General features: G+C 39.7%; 1 protein-coding gene across 1 annotated transcript in view; it reads left to right on the top strand.

Moving 5' to 3' along the window:
• Positions 1-305: 305 nt before the first annotated feature.
• Positions 306-22,433, top strand: part of LOC104397656 (rap guanine nucleotide exchange factor 5-like) — a 46,590-nt gene continuing 24,462 nt past the window's right edge. Inside the window, exons 1-7 of the mRNA XM_010007656.1 lie at positions 306-429; positions 12,603-12,681; positions 14,766-14,910; positions 16,775-16,872; positions 17,614-17,644; positions 18,924-19,002; positions 22,015-22,164. Coding sequence (XP_010005958.1) covers positions 306-429; positions 12,603-12,681; positions 14,766-14,910; positions 16,775-16,872; positions 17,614-17,644; positions 18,924-19,002; positions 22,015-22,164 — 706 coding nt within the window. The remainder of the gene's footprint in view (positions 430-12,602; positions 12,682-14,765; positions 14,911-16,774; positions 16,873-17,613; positions 17,645-18,923; positions 19,003-22,014; positions 22,165-22,433) is intronic.

Genomic DNA, 22,433 nt, shown 5'->3' on the forward strand with positions numbered 1-22,433 from the left:
TATCTGAAACTCATGTTTAGTGCTCTTGGCATTGCTGGCAGGAGGCCAAATGCACTGGAATTATCTGCATGGGACCATGGAGAGATGAGCAGAACGGGAGTGAGGACACTGGGTTTGGACTCTGAGCCTTGGCAGGTACCTCCAGCCTCTGCTGAGCCCGTATCTGCCTCCTGTTCTCTGTACAATGGAAAAATAAAGCACATTTTATAAACACTGTGTTGGCATTTATGGCCTAAAAGAGCAATAGAAATGAGAGATGGCAGCAAGTGCTAGTCACAGCCAAATGTTATCAATAATGGTGAAACATGATCGTGGAGCAGATGAACCAAGAAGCCTGGTTTAATACAGTATCCTATTTGTTACTACAGTTCATGATTTTTGCCTTTATTCTAAAAATTGCACCAGATTCATGGATGCTTCTGCAGAAAGGTAGGGTTTACATGTCTGCCAAGGAGGTTGGTTTGTGCCCCATGGACAGTCCAAGGAACAGCTGGCAGTGTTGGTGAAGGGGTGAAAATTAAGCAGTTTCTACAAGATACAGAACACATCTCTTGTATTAGATGCTTTCTAGTGTGTACATGAAGGATACAGTATCTTGTAAGAATTGGAAAAGAAAGATACAAAATAAAACAGCTGGACTATACCAGCTCAAAGTTATGCCTGAGAGATATTATTCTGCGCATATTTTTTTGTGAATACATCAATACATAGCACTAAAAATCCAAAATAATGGCAACAGTGAATATACAGCTTTAGAAAATTACCCCACTGGGTTTCCATGCAGTAATTGCTTAATATCTCTGCTTTATTTGACTGAAATAAGCAAGACTGTCAAATAAAATCCTTGTGTAACTACAGTACAGCTGTATCAAGGATCTAATGATGAGTGAAAATCACTTCCCAATGAGTGAAAATAGATTGAAAGTTATCAAAATAAAGGTGTAATGTTGAACTACTGTGTATTGCAATCAGCCGAAGGTCCTTGCACAAGAATGTGGTTCTGCTGCCACAGGGAAATGTGCCCATGCAGGTATTTTAACTCACAAGCAGCTGAACTCTGGATAATGTCTGTTCCTTGTGTCTTGCTCCTGTATGATCTTTAAACTGTGCAAACAGAACCTTTCTTATTTCTTTCATTCTGCACAGAGTTGTGCAAAGGGGTTGACAAACCTGATCGTTGAAAGTTTTTAGATGTTCTTAATACATACACAAGCTGTGTACAAGGCATTTTTTTTTTTAATTGCTCTCTTCCATTACATTGTAATAATGAGAAAAATTGTCTTTAATTACTTGTTAACCTGTCATTGGAATGATTTGGATGTCACAGTATGGCAAGTACGATTTCAGGTTCATAATAAAAGCACATATATCATGTAAATAAGTCTGCAGTTAAAGTAGCATTGTGTTTTAACACCACCATCACAAAACACATCAGGTTTTTTTTGAAGCTCATTCACCACCTGGGGAAGCAAAATGCAGCTGCCTTGTGAATGCTGTGACACTCATTGTTCTGGTTTTATGCTGTGAAGCTGTGCTTCACTGCCTGGGGAGCAAGGCAGGTGTGGAAATTTAAGATGCAGGTATCAAGTATGGCCCTGTTTGGGTTTTGGGTTCTTCTGGGTGTCATGTCCTTCCTGATGTCCTCCTCCCAGTACAAGGAGGTCTGGGGTGTGCATTGTAGGTGTTTAGATATTGCAGAAGTTATTTCAGAGGTATCTAAGCAGTATGTGTCCATCAACCTAAGCTATTGCATACCTTGGACAATATGCTGGAAATGCATCCTTCAGCCCTGCAGTGAGATTGCAGCATGCTAAAAAGCCTGTCAGGTCTCCTGTGGGGCTCCCCAGATGTATTCTCTCTTCCTCCTCCTCCTACTCCCTTGCCCAGCAGAGCCTGTAACACATTGCAGACATGCAGCACCTTTGCTGAGCCTTTGGCATCCGTATGTCAGATATGTTGGCAATTGAGTCACTGCTTTTGAGGTTACATGACAGTGGACCGCATCTGCAAGACCCTCACCTAGTCTGTGTGACCCAATATACCGGAACTGTCCCATTACGTGACCCAATGCATTGCTGTTTCATGTGCTAGAAGAATTCAGTGGTCTATATGTTAGTCTAATGCATGTTATTGCCGTCTTTTGCAGAGATTTGGACCAAATCCAACAGTTCTTGCTCAGATGAAAATGCCATCATTCCCTTTGCAGGCAGTTCTGCCAAATCTACAGAAGCCAGGAGCGTTTTGCCAGTGGAGGCTTTGTCATGCTTGGCTTCCCTAAGGAGATGCTGTGATGTTTACTGCACATGCTCACAGTGCCACATGTTGGGGAGCTTGCACTGCTTAGCATATTTATGATAATTTGGCTCCCAGGGGCAAAGAGGATTCTTCGCATATCTCCTTCCCTGGGCTGAAGCACAAAGAAATTTCCCCTTGCTGCTTCGTAGGGGGAAAATACCAGATCAAAGCTTCTTGCTAAACACTTTTAAAAATACACAGTGCAGATCCGTACATTTCTGTTCTCTGAAGGGACCTATCCCTCTGGTTAGTATGGAAAGCAGTTAGCAGCAGCTGATGGGCATAACAATGCATACAGAAGTCTAGGCATTGAACCTGAAGAGCTTTGGATGTGGCATTGCCACATGTAGTTTGACCTGCCCTTTATCCATACTATGTACCAGTATGGAATGTATTCTGGTCACTATACAGTAATTGTCATCATCTGCTGAACTGGATATTGTCCACATACTGTGGATTTTGGAGCCTGTCCTTATGAAATGAAGTTAAATAGTCTCATTATGTATTTAACATATTGCTAATTAAGGTTTGTTTTTGTTTGTTTTTTTTTTTTAAATACATATAGATGTTATTTTTGGGTTGTAAACTTTCGATTCGTAAATTTTTGATTCATATTTTCAGAAATGCAACCAAAAAGTTAAAGTATCTCAAGTTGAAGACCCCAAAATGAAGAACTCGCAATCTTATTTTTGAAGATGTGATGGTGTTTTTATATTTATATGCAACATTAGTTCTGAAGGTTACTGTTTCCTAGGATAAAATTTTCCATTTCAGTGATGAGAAAGACATGCTGAGCTTGAAACTCGGTTCTTCCTCAGTACCATGTGAGTGTTGGACTGCAAAGGTGAAAAGAATGAAGATCAACTACATTTTCCTTTATTTTAACTTTCTGAAAGCCTGATGTGTAGTCTAGTTTTAAAGTTCCCTTTAGACTCAAATGTGTGCTGAGCCAGTGGACATGGGAGAAGGCCTGAGCAGCTGTGAGCACCTTTGAGCAGCCACTTGGTAGCGCCCAGCTCACGGTGGCAGAGGGGGCAGGCGATGCCACCTCATCGCGTGCGCTGCTCTCTGCTGCTGGGGACCAGGCTGCAAAAGGTCTTGAGGGGCCCTGCTGAGGAAGTGACAGCTCTTGGTGGCACCTGGAATTCATGTCATAGAGGGGGCTGGGCTGGAGGGCATTGCATCTCTGTAGGCACCTGGACGAGAGAGTGATGAGTGGGATACAAAAAAATCCTGGTACAAGACAGAGGCAGAAAAGCAGAAACTTGCCTTGTACTTGCTCATACGACTTTCCCCAAGACACGCTGGTGACACGAGTGACAGGCAGTGTGCCTGGTGCAGGTGAAAGCCCGTGAGGGCAGACCAGCACACTGTGCTGTTGCTGTGCCTGTCCTTCTCTTCTGCCCCATGAGGCAGCTGGACCCCAGGCAGAGGGATGAAAGGAACCGTTAAATCTTTTATCTTCCATCCTGCTGCTCCAGGCAATCCTGGCCTGGCCGGCTTATTTTAAACAATCAATGGAAGGAGAGGATGGATTTTCCTCCTAAAGCACTTTGGGAGATGCCTGATGTGAACAAGGAGTGGTTGCCTTCTGCAGCGAGGCTTTTGTGAAGGCTTCACCTGTGTCTTAAAATGCCTCAGTTTACTGTCAAGTGAGGTGTCACTGTAAGGAAGCTTGGCTGCAGTAGTCAAAGGCTTTTTTAACAAAAAGTGTCAATATCTTAGGGTGACTGCTATTGGCAACATTTCTAATAATTCAAAATATATCAAGCCTAGTGGATTTGTCCAATTACCCCCACTATTGTATCTGCACATTAATCACCAGGGCTCCCTCCTACCTGGGGAGAGGAGAGAAAAAAAAAGGAGCTTCAGATTTCTATGTAGAAAAATTAGCGCCTCATTAAAGCTAGACAAGTTTGACATTTGCTCTCTGCCTGTGGTTCCAGGGCTTTTTGTCCCTCAAACAAAATATGAGACTGCTCCAATACATGTGATAGCAGCAGCTGGAATGCAGCTTTAGGAGGATCTTTGACCTTACCAGACAGAAGGCATTTGATTCATTCTGCGGATGTTAAAATACTGCCAGAAATCTCTGGGAGATGACCTTAGAAATTATTCCTAGTTCTGATTTTTTGTGCTCTAATAAAAATTCTGGTTGTACAGGTTAAATATCTTGCCCTTCTGTATTTTCTTTTTCTAACCTAATGCCTGAAATTAATGGCTTGCTCTTTATTCCTTTGTGCATTGATTTCTCAGCGCTTCAGAGGTTAGATGACATAACTACTATAATTGTTTTAATACATTAGCAGCAAATTATATATTGATGTTCTTTTTTTCCACTGACCTTTCTTTCACAATATAATTCTCTTCTTTTGCTTTGTGCTGTATCCATGGTGGCATAACTTTTTTGAGGATTTGATTTTGCATTAAGGGGCAATCCTGCAAGATCCTGAGCGCCTTTGCCATCTGCTGAATGCAAGGTAGATCTCAGACCACTCAGCACCCTCTCAGACATGAGCAATATCTTGCTAGATCAGATGGTAATGTTAGCAGTTTGCATGTACTGTTTGTACTTGGAGACATCCTGACATTTTTAGTAAATTGCTGTGGAATTACAGATTATGAGAAACTCCTATCTTTGAGAAGAGACCTTCTCAACTCATTTTTCCATTTCTGCAGAACAAGCAATTTTCCTTTTACAACTACAACTGGATGGACATGGATCTGCATTGCTGAAAGGTTTCAGAGCATTGCATAGTATGATGTAAGCCAAAACATGCAAAAATTCTATATGTAGCAGTGTCTGTCTTGAGGTGTGATTATAATTTTCCTCATTTTACAGAAATGAGCAAGAGGAATGTTCTTAGTGTTAAGAGCTCTCAGCACTGAGAGGCTGAAAAACTTGCAAATGCTGTAGCCCTCATTTAGTTTAATTTGAACTTGGTGAGTGAATATTTAAAATAGCCAAAAAAAAAAAAAAAAAAGTATTTTCCCTGTAGAATAGTAAGTAATCAGTATCCATTTTACTCAGGCACAAGGAGCTCATCTGTCTGTGTGCCCAGCTGTAACCCCATCTCACAGGGCTGCTTTTCTTGATGATGGTGAGAAATGCAAGTTTTAACTCTTTCTGAGCAGGTATTCCTAACCCCATCAGTGAAGATTTTATTTAAAAAATATATTTCCAGTATTTGCTTTGAAGTTATGAGGTACATTAGCATTACTGAGCTCAGCTTTTCAGTCATACAGAGGAAGGTACAAACCACAAAGGATTCAGTTGGTTTTGGAGGTTTTTTTCCCCCAAATATCTTCTGGAGGATGAGCCTAGCTAAATGTTAGAGAAGTGACTGGCCCTGCAAGGTAGGGAAGACACAGTGAATGTAAATGAGATGAATTTTTGAGGTTTTGGTGATTTTAAAATTTGGAATTCTGACTAGTACTAGAAAGTGTATTAACAAAAGGGGACGTCAGGAGCTGACCATATGGTCATCCCATCATTCTTGCCATGATCACAAATGGTAAATGGCATACCCAAAGATTTTTAGACTTTGTTGTATGTTGTCCAAAATACGTTTATTTCTCTTTCCAGCTTTATCTTTCAAAAAAAAATGGCCCCCAAAGCTCCAAAGAGGTGTCGTTACCTCTTAGTTTGCACTGATGTTTGAAAAATGTGTGTGTAAACCCCATCCACGTTTCATGCTGCTGGAGTTCCTACACCCTGCCCACCAATACATTGTAGTCATGTTCTAACATGTTTCAGGATGAAGAAGATCTTATGATCTCTCTCTGTTTGGTATGTTTCTGAAAGATAAATTGAGCAGTAAAGGCATTTAGCAAATTCCTCAGCTTGAAACACAGAGTTTGAAGAGTTATATTATAAATTCAGTGCATGAGTTTTCATTCCCTTACTCAGTTAAATTCTCTCATACTCGTAGCAAAAGCAACAACTGCTGGTGTAGCACAGTAAAGGTTGCCAAACTGACACTACAAAATTGCTGTAAGAGAAGTTTTAACCTACAAGTTAACTGTGAATTCCTGTGGCTTGTTCATTCATTTAATTTTTTCTTTAATTTTATTTTTTTTCGGTCTCCATCCAGGTTTGACCTCCTCCAGAAAATCCTTGGAGAAAGCTGAATAGTTACTTTGCATAAAGTGGAAAAAAACTTGCAGTCCAGTACTTTATCTGTATTTTCTTATAATCCGATTTAGTGTGGAATACAAGTCTGAAAAATACTTCAATCTTTCTGTAATTCTTGCACAGCCATTCACAATGGATTTGTACAGTGCAAAGTGGAAGAGATTTGGGTCCAGAATTATTATAAGTTTAGAAGAGAAACAACCCAGTTGAGTTGTTTTTCTTTGCAGTTTAACAGATTTCACTATTTGTGAAATATTACAAATATTATTTGTGTAATAATTAGCCCTCTCCTCAACTAACAGTACGAGGCAGCCTGCAGGTAAAGGAATATAGAGTCTATATGCGCAGTATCTATATGTTTATCCCCCTCTGTATAGAGGAAGTTATCTTTTGTAAATCATTTGATGATAAGGAAAAAGGTTTGTGCAGTGCATATATAAAATCCTGTTGACCTTGTTTTGCAGAGCTTTATTTTTCCTAAATATTTAAAGGAGTATGCAATGGGAAAGAACACGGAAACCAAAATTCTGTAGAGTCAGAAGAGTAGAGTGTGAAAGGTTGGTTTGTAAAGTCCAGTATGAAAAAGAGAATAGTTCTCGTCACCTTGACAATCAGTTTGTCACAGAAAGTGGCAGGATTTGTTTGGCTTATTTTTCAGGAGTTTGGTTTTGTTTTCTTGTTGTTGGCAGCCTTTGAGGAGCAGCAAAATAAAAAGTACTGGGGATGTAACAGGGTGATAAGAAAATCAGGACAAACTGGCATTTGTCTTGAAGTTCTCTCTTCTTGTGGATATAAAGGGATTAATGACTCAGTGCTGGCATTAGAAATCACTAAGCTGGCTTAGCTGGACAGGGTGTCTAGTATTAGCACAACAGGTATATTCTGAATACAGTTTGAGATATTGAACGTGTTTGTGTTTTAGCTGTGATGGTCTAAAGACACTGGTTGGTGCACATGCACGGTAGTAAATAATGTTTGAAAGGTGTATCTATCTGTAGCACTGAAATATTTCCTTACTTTTCTTTCTTTCCCCATTCTATGTGATGGCTTAACTGAAATACTTGCTTTTTAAAAACTGTCTGCAAATATATTAAATTTAATTTAAAAACCCCAAGCTTTTGCACCATTTGTAAAGGCATTTCCTTTACATTAAGTCTCTTTCATGTTTATGTAAAAATTTATTAATGTGATATTGCTCCATTGATGCCTTGTACCACTGTGGTAGTTTAAAAAAATGTTTGAGTTTGAGAAGAGCTTGCAGCTGTTAGACAGGGCAACACCACGTAGTGTGCTGCCTGTACTGATTTGTTAAGTGTTTGTCACAGATGACTTCTGGCTACAGATCTGTTACTTGTTTCTGTTCTAAGGCTTAGTAATTGATAACCTGCCTAGAGAAGAACATAGAGAAATGAGAAAAGAAACCATTGAAAACTGAAATTTGGTGTGTCAACTCTTGTGAGAAACCCTTTCTACCCTCCTACCATTTAAAAACATGCCCTCACATTGAGTTAATATTTGTAGAGTTGCCCTCTCAGAGGGAAAGGGACTGATCTGGCTAGAGAGACAGGTAGGCACATGGAAAGCAGCAGGGAACTCTCTGTTGAAGTATGAGGGAATATAGAATGTGTTGTTTATCCAAATATATGACCATTTATTGACTCTGGGACTCAAGATCCCCCTTCCCCATCCAAATACAATGTTGTTGCCACTGGCTGTCATCACCTTATACATGCAATACAGTTGCAACTTCGCTTGTAGACATATTGCTGGGTCCTTTAGTTACCAGCTGAAAGCAGATGTTCCCTGTGTGGTTCATGTGTTTCGGAACATCCCGTGTGTATGTACTGCTCTTGCCATCCCCCAGCCACCCTGTGTATATCTTGCAGAAGGACTTTATAGCACAGAAAGATGGGAAGAGCTGTACTAAGTGCTAAGCTGGTGTCTACACTGCCTTATTTCACCTGGGGAGAGAGGGAGTACATGCAGCCCACGAGAAGCTGTGTCAGTAGAAGCTGTTGTGAATTGATTATTTAATAACAAAAAAACACAGTGCCTGCCTTTTTTATTATTTTTATGCCTACAGTACTTGCACACATTCAGTGCGGTGAGATTGCTGCCTAAGGCTGCCCCCTCAAACAGCTGCAAGAACAGGAGCCCATTGAACTCGTGCTGGTTCTGTTGCATGTCTTAATGAAGCTTTAGAATGCTTGAAATTGTCTTTGAAATGAAATATTCTGTAGCTGCAAGCTAACTGCATACTTTGTAATAATTGCTTAGCCAAATAAAGGCAAATCTAGAGGAACAAAGAAAAATTAGATTGATGGCTAGAAGAAAATGATTAAATAAAAAATTCATGAAGAAGAGAAATTAAAAAAAAAAAAAAAAGCATAGCATCACAGGCTTTTGCACAGAGACTTCATTTCCAATGGGAATTTTTCCTTTCCAACTAATACTTGCAGTTTATTCTCCTTGTTTACTACAAATACTAAAAAAACTTTTTCTGTGAGAACAGTGGGGAAGATGGTCACAAATTTAGGCAGAAACTGGGACATTTAAAAGCCAAGGTATGCTTTTCACTGCCATTCTGAGTGGGGGTATGGTGCACTATAAATAGTTAATTATTTGACTTGGCTTGCCTTTTTTTTTTAACTGTTCAAGCAACTGTGACTAAACAGAAAAACCCCAGAAAGACTTCTGCTTATAAATATTAGCCAAACTTAGAGCCCTTCCTCACTCATATTTACTGCTCTCATTGGCCATTAGTAACACAGAAAGAAAAATTAGCCTTTCTGTCTGTTTGCAGATTAAGACCAGCAAATCAGTATTTGTGAACATGTATCAATGTCCAAAAGTATCTGAGAAGTGTGCAATTGTTTGTTTTAAAAAATTATTGTTGAAGAATCAGCATACCCTCAGGTTTTGTGTCCTTGCTGTGGCACGAAAAAACACTCTGGAATTATTTTTAATTAGAGTGCATTTAGGAAGAAAATGCAGAAGATAGTTACAGTGAACAGCAGAAGTTTAGGGAAATACCTGGAAGATAGTGCAGGCATTTTAAGATATTAATGGTATTATAAAGTCTTTAGGTGATGTCTGGCATTAGGTATTTAATCTAGCAAGAGCACTTCCATTGCTTACTTGTTAAAGTAATTTAATGGATGAGTGATGCTATTAATGGACCACATGTAGAAACCAGCCTGGTTTTGTTCAAGACATTCCTTTAGGGTTTAAATTTCTAAACAAGTTCAGAGGCAATTTGAAAAGATCCAGCCTATATGTGAGCTATGGGAATCATAGTCTGTGAAGTTTTCTTCTTAGCATTTCCTCTGCATTTAGAAGAAAAAGGGGACCACTTTGTATGTGTATGTGCAACTTTAAGTTGGCTGAGTTGAAATGCTTTGTTTTGAGATTTTTAGAAGCCAGAGACTGAGCAGATAGATATGATTGATCATGCAGAGAGAGTGAGATAAACAGAGAGCTTAAAAAACCTTTATAAGCTGTCTGCATCAACATACATTTTTTATTTTCCCTTCATTATTTTTTGGAAAGAATTCTATTAGTAATATCTGTAGCATAGTTCTTGCAGAAAGTTTAAGCACATAAGGAAAAAACCTCAAATCAGAGCAAAACCAGCCTTTCTTTTTACCCAACACTTGAATATTGAAAGAATTGTAGACATCCATAGAACGGATGATCAAGTATTAAAAATAAACTTTGGAATTGCTATTTTAACACCAGATAGTAAGATAAAATCACACTGTGCTATCACACACGTGATAAAATCACGTGTGACTATGTGATGCTGAAGCTCAAATGATCACCTATACAGAGTTGAAAGCTGGGGAAATAATCTGTTGCAAGGGTATCTTTGATTTCTTGAGGATCACTGCACAGTCACATAGTTTAGTCAAGAACTAAAATGTGGTTGTTGACTCCAAGCACAGCAGTTTCCAAATAAGTGTTTGTGAAACCTCCAACTGTAATAGCGGCATTGTAACATCCAGAAGATGTGCAGCAGAATGAATGGATGACCTTTCAGATAGAGAACAAGCTGTTCACAATGTCTTTTCATTTACTGAGACAAAATAGTCTTTTTATACAGAGATAATACTTTCCACCATTTTTAACAATATTAGTGAAATATAAAGAATGTAATTGGGTTTTTTCTGAGGGGTTTCAGCTATTTGTTTTCAGATCAGGACATTTTCTAGACCAGCTGTGTTAAATGCATTGATCTAGCTTGATTTATTACAATTTTTTTTAAAGACAATGGAGGTATTTTGAATCCCATGCTCACAGGGTGGGATGTCATTATCTATATGTCCATGTGATGTCCACATGGTGTCTGGCATTGAATGATATATGGATGAATCTTATTGTCATCCTGCACCACAGCTATGGGGTCAATAATTTACTGACAAGGAGGTCCAAGGCAGCTGTAACTGAAATTGCTCTAAATTATTGTGAAATTGCAGCCTTTGCATGAAAAGCTGCTGGGATACTCTCAGCTGCACACATGTACACAAGCACTAGCTTGGACTGGAACAGATCACAAACGAATGGTGAGAAAATTGGGATACAGAAATCAGGGTTCTGCCTCATCTTTCTCATGTGAAGTATTATTTGGCTCTCAGTCTTTGCAGTGTAAATCCACCACTTAAATTACAGCTGCCTACTAACTAGTAGCAACTAGTTATACTGGTAAAGTGTTATTTGCTCTTCATTATAACTGGAATTCTGTTGTTGTTCAGCCTCTGCCTGTGTTCCTGTTCATATCTGATAAAGCAGGTGGTGTAAACCTGTTTTCTTGTTAAAGGGAACATAGTATGTCTGCAGGAATTCAAAGAACTATGTTGAACAGGAGCTCCTCAAAAGTTGAGGAAAACCTTACCATTTTGGGAAGCAGAAGTGAACACAAAAACTTTTAATTTTTGAGTTAAAAAGACCAATAAAATTTTCTTGTCTCTTTGAAGAAAACAAAAGATTTTGATGTTTGTAATCCACATACAAATTCTTTCCTAGATCAGACATCATATATGAGTAATTTGCTAAAATTGGAAGCAAATTTGTTAAATAATTGCAGAATAATTTCAATTGGATCTGTGAAGGCCAACCCCTGCTTGAGAAGCAGGTCCTGTATGACCAGGACGCTCAGAGCTTTGCTCAGACAAGCTCTGAATATACCTGATGTAGGAGATTTTGCAGTTTGTCTAGGCTACCTGCACCAATGGTTGACCCTCCTCACAGGAGAGGAAAAAAATTTTCTTTGTATCCTGATACATTTTCTATTGTTGCAGTCTCTGGTGGTTACCCCTTATTTTGCTGCACGCCTCAAGGAAAAGTCTGTCTTGGTCTTACCTCTACTCTGCCATTGTGATGTTGGAGACCACCACAAGATCACCTCTGAGCCCTCTCATCCTAGAGCAAACCAAATCCTTTCAGCCTCCCTCTGTGCACAATAAAAAAAAGGGTTTGGAAAAATCTGGAAACTAGTGTGGCACAGGAATGAGGAAAATTACACTGGGATCTGAACTAGCGCTGCCATTTGTCCTGACAACCTGCGGTGCTACAACTGCAATAGGTAGTGATGGTCTGCCAGCAAATACCTTCAGCCTGTTTTTCTAATGCCAATAGAAACCAGGTGGAGGAGAAAACCTTCCATAATGCAATTAAATAAACCATAGAGAAAACTTCTCAGTGCTTTGAGTGATGCCCACAAGACTGACCAGCTATATTTCTTTCATCTTGCGGTAGATGTTAATCACAGTACATGGCAATCACAGCTTTCTCTCTCCTGTTACTGAAGGCTTTTCTTGTGAATTTCCAGAACAATTTAGCTGGTGGAAAAATTGCATTGCATGCAGCAGAGACAAGCAGGATGGTGGTGTTTGTGATAAGGACTCTCTCTTAGTGTTTCCTGAACTGTGTCTTATTGTGTACATATTTGTACTTGTTGGTTCTTTGAGAGCTGAGGATGTGCTTGTTAAATAAAGGATCTGATCCTTGCAGTGGCAACATATTTATCAACTTAGTATGATGTAACCTGTGTGCTTTGGGCCCTTTGTTTTTGGGAAAGGGTCCTATTCCTGACATGCACACTAGCAAGAGTAGATCCTCTCTTCCTTCTCTCATGAATGGATTGTAACTTGTGCTTTTTTATCTTCCTCTGCAGAAACTCTCCTGGATGACTTCCTTCTCACGTACACAGTCTTCATGACGACTGATGACTTGTGCCAAGCACTTCTGAGGCAATATCCTTTCATTATGTGTTACATCTTGGTTTAGCTATTGTCAAGCCTTATATCAAAAGTAGTAGATAGCTTGCCTGGGATAGTTAGTTTTGCTCTTTGCATGCTGATATTATTGAAACACAAACCCTGCATTTGGGGGTTGAATGTAAAAAATGGTGATAAAAGAGAATAATAATCTAATATTTACTGTGGCATGCTTATAAGGTGGGTCACACCTGGGATTTTGGCATCACGCTCCAAGAAATGCATGAACAAACAGGAGATGTTTCAGATGAGAGCAATGGGAATTCCTATTCTAGGAAAAAACACCTATAAAGAATTATTTAAAGAATTTGGATTGTTTTCCTGAAAAAGGGAAACTATAAATGGGGCAATCTTTCAGGAACCTAAAGAGGAAGGGAAGAATCTGTTCCTGTATCAATTCTGGATGGGACAAAAGGCAGAGAGATTAAATATTAAATTGCTATAAAACAGTTTCATGTTAAATACTAGGAAATATTTTAACATTAAGAAAAGAAACACTGGAGTGGAAAATACATGATGTGCTAGAGTCTTTGATATATGAGAATATCAAGAAGAAACTAGAAAATATATTCCAAGGATAAAATAGGGTATACTTGAGCCTCTCTTAAGGTCAAAGAGTTAGAGTGGACTTGGATGGACTAGTTTAGCTGACCTTTCAAGGTTTCTTCTTCTCCAGTCCAGTTTTCTTAAGGTTTTATGATACTCAGAATTCAATCAAAATCTGTATCTTCCTAAAGTTCAGGTTATATTGTTTTCTTAGCTCAGCTAGGTTGTGGAGAAAAAGATATAAACTGGAAACATGAAATTCAAATTTGGATTTGAATTCCCCTAATTGGCATGTACCTGTAAAAGATATTACATATATATATATACACTCCTACACACACATATAATCACCTATTAAAATATTTAGAATTTGCATAGCCGAGGAATCAATAAACAGAAGATTCCTGCTCTGAAGTTGACTGTACAAAGCTAAAGCTGCCTCTGAATAAATCTGTGTCCAAAACATGCACACTTGTGTATATGCATACTTATTTCACAGGCATGCTTGAAAAATGTGTTGGACAGGTGCCTAAGTCACAGCAGCAAGGAAATCTTATACCTGCTGGTTTTCTTTAAAGATATAGCTACCTTTATAACTGTTACAAAATAACACTCGTACACTATGGGGATTAAAACCTATCATGACCTGTATGTTAATTCTTAGAATACTTGAATCTGTGTAATAGATTTCAGAATATGTGAAGAGAAAAAATGAAGAATAAGTATTTACAATCTCTGCTCTTTTTATCATGTGTTACAGTATATAAGTCTAACTCATTCTGAGAGAAATTTTTTTCTTATATTTCCAATTACTTTAGTAAGCTATGGGGTATTTTTTTAATGAACTTGTACCTATAAAATTAACCTGCTTTTAATTTATTTCTTTCTTTTATTTTTTTACTGTTTACCTTTTGTGGTGAAAACATAATCTTTTCACCTAATAAAAGAAATAATAGCAGAGGGACAGGAACAATGTACAAAGTGGGTATCCTCTGTCATTTGGTGTTTCTTTGTGAATACAGAACAATGGTAGAAATGGATTCTTTCACCTTTTAAAAACATTTAATAATGATATTTCTGCAGATAGTGTAAGAAACTGACTTGCTCTGCCTGGGTTTTTTGTTGTTAATGATGCATTGTCTTCCTTCCCCTAGACATTCGTGTTGGTATCTGTGTGCAGGATAAAGGTTCATTCCCAGTTCTGAAGAAAAGATATGACTCAACATGGTATAATTCCTTTTGGATTGATGTTACTTTTATAGACTCGCCTCTCTAATCTATAATAGGAAAAAATCCTGTTGACACAGAGGATGAACTGACATTTCTATTACTGAGAATTTCATTCCAAAAAGTTTTTAAAACTCCTAAAGCTCCAGATGGCATAAAACATTTAAAAGTGAGCAATGTAGTGAAAAATTTTTCCATTAGCAAATGAGATGATTGCAAAGTCTTTTCCATCACTTAATTTTTATGTTTCAGTCAGACCTTAGTATTTGTTCCTTAACCTACTGTACCTATTGCGCCAAGAGCCACCAAGGAAAAGAAGATGACTCTGATGTGTCCTGTAGGAAACGAAAAGTCTTGCATTTGGTGTCTCAGTGGACTTCTCTCTACAAAGACTGGTTACACGAAGATGAGCATTTAAAACAGTTTTTAAAGGTATTAAAACACTTTCTGATGCATTTCAGCACTGTTTAATTAACACACTGTGTCTAAAAAACCCCAACAGCAAAACATATGAAGCATGATTTTTCATACTTAAATTTTGTCTATGAAACCTGGATTAGAACGTGATTTGTGTGTCTTCCTTGAGTGCCTTAGAGATAGTCAGTATGAACAGAAATCCTGTGATGTCAATATATTCAATGTCAAAACCATTATTTTCAGACATAAAACTTACAGAACCCCCTGGTCTGTAGAAAATGGGAAAACTTAAAAGGAAAAAAGACTAGAAAGATGTGGAGGTTCCTTGGACACACTAGCTGTGTGTGGCAGAACAGGGTCTACAGTCAGTATGCAGAGGATCACAGATGAAGAGTTTTGTGGTTGTTGTAAAAGATGACACTTTGAGGAGTGAAATGCTATTTCACAGTGTTAGAGTGTTAAGAGAGTGAGAGACCAGCACAGCTTATGTATTTTTAATAAATAAATTTTTGTCCTTACTTATTAGATAGGATCTGCTGGTCTTTCTGAAGGAGTTCCAAAAGCTTTTATAATTCCCCTGTAAATCAGCAAAGAGCCGTGTCTTTGGTGACCCAAGATCCATCTGATTTTTTATTTTTTAATTTATATTTTTTCTCCTGTTGGTTGAAAGATAAAACAAATTAAGAGACTTTGCGGGATCTTCCACCTTTCCAGAGGAAACTCTGCCTGCAACTGGAGATTTTCTGAAAGGCCTTTTTTTCTCTTTTCAGTCATTCACTCGAGACAAAGGGGTAGAGCACTGAACTAAATTTGGAGAAGTCTTTGACTTTCTTTTTGTTTGTTTGGCTTGGTTTTGGACTAGGACACTGCATACAGAAGCAGAGGCCTTCAGGTTTTTGCTATTTGGTACTAGATGTCTAGTGCTGTCCTGGAAAGGGTTCATCATTCCATCCCTCAGGTTACACTGTCTTGATGCAGGGCTTGTCTTTCCTGCCATGGAGGTGTGTGACTGTGTATTGTCACACTATTTCTCTGCTTGAGGCTTCTGTGACATATTTAACAGCTGTGATGTTAATGTTGGTTGAAGTTATGCATGCAAAAACAATGGGTAAGCTTGTAGGCCAGAATCATTCAAGCTGAAATCTGTGAATGTAGGAGTGCTAATTGGACTAAAGCAAACCTGATGATTCACCTCATACGTATGATCTTCATTTTCTTGGAAAGAGGAGGATCTATGTGCAGATTCTAAAAAATAATAGAGAAAATGTTTCCTAGAACTTAAATAATTAAAGCTGATTCAGTTTATTTACCCCTTATCTGAGGTAACGTCTTTTGCATTTAACTGAGGTTCCTGGTTAATGATTTTCAGACAGTGCCTCCCCCAAACACAAGAAGTAGGATTTAATTATTTATTTATTGGTCTAAAACCAGGAAGATGTTCTTACTTATTTGTGAGAGACATCTACTTAATTTAAAAAGCATGCAAACATGAACAGAAGTGGAAGAGTATATTTTCCATTTTAAAAGTCTTAATCAAATGGACCTGTTTGTTACTGTTTTGGGTAAGTGATGACAGTGTGGTATGTTCTCATGCTTCAGAATGGGTTGTTCTGACCTACCCCAGGTTTCGTGTAGCAGCCACAAGTGCCATTTTAAATCTTTCCATTGTAGACTGATGCAAAGAGTGTTTTGCCAAAGGCAAGCTGAACATTGACCAGTCTGGAAATTCAAATAGAAACATTCTCTCCTTATGCGTCTTACATAAACAGACTGATGACTTTTGTTTTAGAAGGCTAGTGCCTGAATTATTTCAGATAACTGACATGGTAGATTTCTGCTTGAGTTATCAGATGTTTGCAGATACTGTTTTGTTTTGTAGACAATATACAGGAATGTATTAGATGATGTCTATGAATATCCCATTCTTGAGAAGGAACTGAAAGAGTTTCAGAAGATACTTGGGATGCATCGTCGCCAGTAAGTTTTTATTGTATTTATGATAAAATCTCCTTTTATTTAGAGTGTAATTTATTTTTGTTGTCATCTTGCTACAATTCAGTAAAGTGATGAGTGATACAGGTACTGTATTCATTTTTTACAAATCATCTTTCTTTAAATTAAAGCTAGATTATTCAATCTTCTCTGATGCTTGTTGGGTTGTGTGTTGTTTAGCAGTCACTCCCATCAGTCTTGGTAGTTTGTGGAAAAGCTGGGGAAGCCTCCCTCAGGAGCTGCAGGCTGTGACTTCAGATGATACATTAATTCTCATTCTACAGTACTGAGAAGCAAGTGTCTTTTGCAATATCTGCCTCAGGGTTATTATTTTACTAATAATTATGGGATTTGTAAAATATAACTCCTTTGCTTGTTTTTCCAAGCAATGAAGTTTGTTTACATGGTTTGACTGTTGGGGAAGTGGTAAGAGCTGTGTCCCTGAGGACCTGGCTGCTTACCCCGAGGGCCCAAGCAGTGTCTGTGTTGTGCAGCAGCTCACAGGCTCACAGCATTTCCTTTCACTACATCAGTTGTATAAGTCACAGAAAAGTTTTCTGTCTGAGCCAGGTGTCTTTAGCTTTCCCTGAAGGAGCTCTGCAGCCATTCTGCAGTGACCATTTAATGTTAAAAACTTTCTGATGTTGTAAAATTTGTTATAGCTAACACTTCCTTTCCCTAACCTTTGGCTGGAAAGAATAATTTGCATTTTCCTTTTTGTTTCAGCACTGTAGATGAGTATTCACCTCACCGAAAGGTAATGCAAACCTGATTGTTGCTGGTTGCCAGCTCACTCATTATCTCACTTTCTTCCCCTCTGCCCACATTACTTTATTTTCTTGGCTTCTGAATTGAAAGTGACTGGTGGCCAAAAACATGACAGGATACATCAGTGAGGTTAGACCTGCAAGGTTGCTTAAGGACTTTTTTTTTTTTTTTTTTTTTTTCCCCTGCTTTGCAGCCTGGCATTCTGCTGCATGAGCTAACCTGCAGTGGCTGTGACAGTATTAGCATCTTAACAAGATCCTCTGAGATGTCAGAATTCAGGAGAGGCCTGCAAGCATGTGCCCACTGGGCTGGAGAGATGCAGCAACCTGGGCAAACCAGGCTGAGCGCAGGCATTGACTGAGGCTGTCCAGTAGACAGAGTAAAAGGGGGATTTGTTGTGACAGGGGAGAAACAGAAAGAGAGGAACATGAATCTGTCTATTTAACTGGAGGGAGGAGGTGCAGATAGGGAAAGCTGGTGTACAAACTGCACAGAGGTGAACTGCTGTGCTCTTCATGCTCTGCAGCCTGGATATCTGCTGCATGAGCTAACCTGCAGTGGCTGTGACAGTATTAGCATCTTAACAAGATCCTCTGAGATGTCAGAATTCAGGAGAGGCCTGCAAGCATGTGCCCACTGGGCTGGAGAGATGCAGCAACCTGGGCAAACCAGGCTGAGCGCAGGCATTGACTGAGGCTGTCCAGTAGACAGAGTAAAAGGGGGATTTGTTGTGACAGGGGAGAAACAGAAAGAGAGGAACATGAATCTGTCTATTTAACTGGAGGGAGGAGGTGCAGATAGGGAAAGCTGGTGTACAAACTGCACAGAGGTGAACTGCTGTGCTCTTCAAATTGACTGGGCTGAAGCTGAAAAGTGTAATAAGCTTAAACTGCTACTGCAGAAATGTGGAAAGCAGAACATGAGATTGCAGTGAAATTGTTAAATAGGCCAATTGGTACATAGGAAATGTGTATAAGTGTGTAAGATATGGGCTCTGAACATGGCTACAGAGAACTTTGAAGTGTGCAGGCTACTTAGCCTAGGCGTGTTCTGCTTCCTCCACAATTCCCACCTTGGTCATTATTTACTAAGGCAGCTCCCAGTTCACTGATCCAGTAAAGGGTGGGTGAATTTCCTATACAGAAACCTTTTTGGCCTGACATGTGGACTGAATGCTGTGTTGTGTGAATTATTTTGTAAAGGGCAGGGATGCAGAAAGTCACTATTGTGTCTTTTTTCTTTTTTTCTTCTCCCATACTACCTCACAGAATAAAACCTTTTTCCATCAGTTCAGTCTGAAGGAGAACTGGCTGCAGCACAGAGGAACCATGAACGAAACAGAAGAAAGTAAGTATGATTTGAAAGGGTAGAGGAAAAACTCCAAAACTACGTAATTGTTTCTTGAGGGCTGCCCATAATGTACTTGTTTTTTAAGCTGACATTCAGCTTCTGAACAGGACCTTAGGGCCACTGACGAAGAAAGATTTGACTGTGTAAGGTTACCTTCCCACTTTCTGCTCTGCAGGGGTTCAACAGTGATAAGACATTAAAGGCTTTCTGCCCCCATCAGGTTCCTCTGGCAGCCCTATAGCAGGAGATGCTACAGAAGTAGGAGGAGTCCTAGAAGTGCTGGCAGCCACACTGGGCATTATTGCTGTCCTATTTCATGCTCTTGGTCTCTTGAACTAGATCTTGGTTGCAGAAGGTGAATGCATAAGCCTGTCACATGAAATGGGCCAGGAACTTGCCTTAGTTCCTTTTCTCCCCAATAACTTCCCCATGTGGAGTGAAAGGTGCCCCTTGGCTTTAGTGTCAACCATTTCAAAGTGCAGTTTCCCTTCCTTGTTACTAATGCAGTAACACAGCGAGGCTGCCACCCTCCTGTGCTGCCTGAAGGAGCAAAGAGGAGGATAACACTGTGTACACAAGCGGAGAACAGGCAGAAGGACCTCCTATCTGGAAGTCTCTCACCCTTGGATGAAATATCTTTGTTTCTTGCTGGGCACAAATCTCCAGAGGTTCACTTGGATTCAGGATATTTTTAGTGCTTGTTTGTAACAGAATGAAAACTGAGCTCCTTCAGTGCCAAGTATTTCTGCACAATACATGCTGCTGATGGATATCCTCCTTCTGTGCTTCAAATATAAGTTTATTTGAGGTTTGTTTTGTCAAGGCTGCTTCTACAAATGTCATTTCTGAATGAGAACCTCTACACTCATTCTTCTTCTTAAAAAGTTGGTTACAGCTCATGTGTGAATAGTGACAGAAGTGTGTTGGCACCAGAGAGGGGCCAGACTGCATGGCTTGTGGGGACAGGAAGGGCAGGACCCAGGAAAGGCCAGCCCTGAATGGGTTAAATTGCTTCTATGTCTTTCCTTGAGAGCATGAGCCATGGAAGATTATGGGACTGAGGGAATGAAGTAGCAAAAGTGGAGTTGAAGAGAGGGGAGACAGGTGCTGAGGCTGGACATCTCAGTCAGTGTGGACAAGTGCTGCTGACTGATGGCACTTGTGGATGGTGGGTCCGAGGTGCACTAGCCACTTCACTGGTGGCACTTTAACTCCTAATGTAAGCATTAGCAGGGTGACCTGCAGTCTATGGCTTCTTCCCCCTACTGACATTCCCTCCTGCTTCTCAAAGAGGAGCAACACAGGCTTCTGGAAGAGCTGAAATGGTCCATGCCAATAGATACCACAGGTGGGATGTTAGAGAGGTGCATGGGGGAACAGGCTTTGGGAGAAATAAAATGAGGACTGCGCTTGAGGACCTGACCTGTGGGTTGGTTTAGTTCAATGTTCAACAAAGGGTATGTCAGTACTCCAGTTATAAATTAACATATTGCTGTCATCTGCCCCTCCCAAGTGACGGAGATGTGATTTCAAACAAAGTCATTGTAGGCAAGTTGTGTTGCACACTACAAATGGAGGCTAAGTATGTCTGTCAGATTTTTTAAAATTTATTTTTCTACGTAGTAGTTTAGAGTGCCATTTGATGTCTCTATCTTTTAATGAGTTATATCTATTCTGAAGAGAGCATCTGATTTACTGTCTGTCAGCAGAGACAGGTTAAGAAAAAATCATAAAATCAAATTACTTTTCTTCCCCAAGGTTAAATGTTAAGTTCCTCCTTCCTTCTCACCTTCATTTTTTCCTCACTACAACACAGGAAAAAATAAATTCTTGAGGATAGAGTTCTTAGCTGCTTCTGGCATGGTCTCAGTTAATGAAAGCACCCTGAAACCACAAAGATTTGTAAAACAAGCAAAGAGCTATTGCTACATATATCTGTCAATAAAAATAATTGATAAAATACAGCATTTCTGGAGAAGAAAAGTTTTGTCTTATACTGACATGGTAGCAGCCTGTCTGCAATAAAAAGTGCTAAATTAGAAGGAAAGTGAAATTTAATTAAGCACTGAAGTGAGTATGAAACCAAGAGTTGTGGTGGCTCTTATTAGCAGATGTCATTTTACAAATATTTATGCAAGTCTGAAGCTCTCTTTCTTCTCTTTTAAGTATGGCAGCTGTATTTCAAAGAACTGGCTACAGTATACTCAGCAAAAGATGTAAACCTAAAATTCTGACAAGGAGAAAAGGATCAGAGTGTACATCCCTTTTTGTAGCAGTAGCTACCTGAGCTGACCACAGCATCACTGCTGGGCATCTCCCCCCAAGAGCCTAACCAACTCATGGACTTCAGTGGAAGTGATGAACCCATGGAATTTCTCCAAATCTAGTCTCTTTTATGTGTGCTGCAAGTGATTCAGGCAAAGAATTGTCAGAACTAATTGCACTGCTGTTTGGAGAGCCTCTGCTGATGCTAAAATACCTTGGAAATGCAAGTAGTTTAGATGTCTAGACAGATAAGCTAGCAGGAGTGGTGAAGACCAGGGAGTGCTGTTGTAGAGAAGCCTCCTGTTCCAGGTAGGAGTGGAGGTTCAAAATAATTTCTGCAGCAGATGTGAAAAATACTGGAGGGGTGATGATTTGTCTGAACCTAAAAGGAAGGGAGAAAATATGGCAACAGCTGAGCTTGTAAAGAAGATAGGCAGTAGATGTGGTTGTCTGTGACAAACCCTCATGGTAGGAAGTCTTAAATAGATATTGCTGAAATGCAGCCATGGGAGTGTCTGTTTTCTTGGCTCTCACATTTCCTAGTGAGAGGAGTTGGGAAGGGGGAAAATGGTGATGTTTGTGCTTGGTTTCCTGTCCCTGTAGGTCAGGCTGCCACAGCTGCCCTTCCTGCAGCCGCAGCAGCCAGGAAGCTGGGGCATTGCCATGCTTGGGGCTGTGAGATTCTCCCTGCTCTGTTCAGCTGTCTCTGCCTAATGCTGAGCATGTCCTTCTTCCTTTGTGCAGTTTTCTGCCGTGTGTATATAACAGAGCACTCCTATGTCAGTGTGAAAGCTCAAGTATCCATTTCAGCTCAGGAGATACTGAAGATTGTAGCAGAAAAGATCCAGTACCCGGAGGAGGAGTTGGCACTGGTGACAGTCACATTCTCTGGAGGTAAATAATTTCCCTTCATTTGATTACTTACCTCTTAGTGCATCATGTAAGGGAGGGCTGACATTTTCTTGTGCAAGGATACAGCTGTTCCTGTGCGGGCCCACAGCTGGATGACCATGGGAACAATGAGGAGCTGCTTCCCAGAGAGTCATTTCCATGGCAACAGCTCATTCTTGGGTACTGTTGGATACAGCATCTCCTCACTGGGAAGGGAGTGCAAAGGACTCTCAGTTTCCAGCAGTACTGCAAGATTTTATTTTTTTCCCTAC

This window comes from Chaetura pelagica, unplaced genomic scaffold (assembly GCF_000747805.2).
Source record: "Chaetura pelagica isolate M959 unplaced genomic scaffold, ChaPel_1.0 scaffold10, whole genome shotgun sequence".
Lineage (NCBI taxonomy): Eukaryota > Metazoa > Chordata > Aves > Apodiformes > Apodidae > Chaetura > Chaetura pelagica.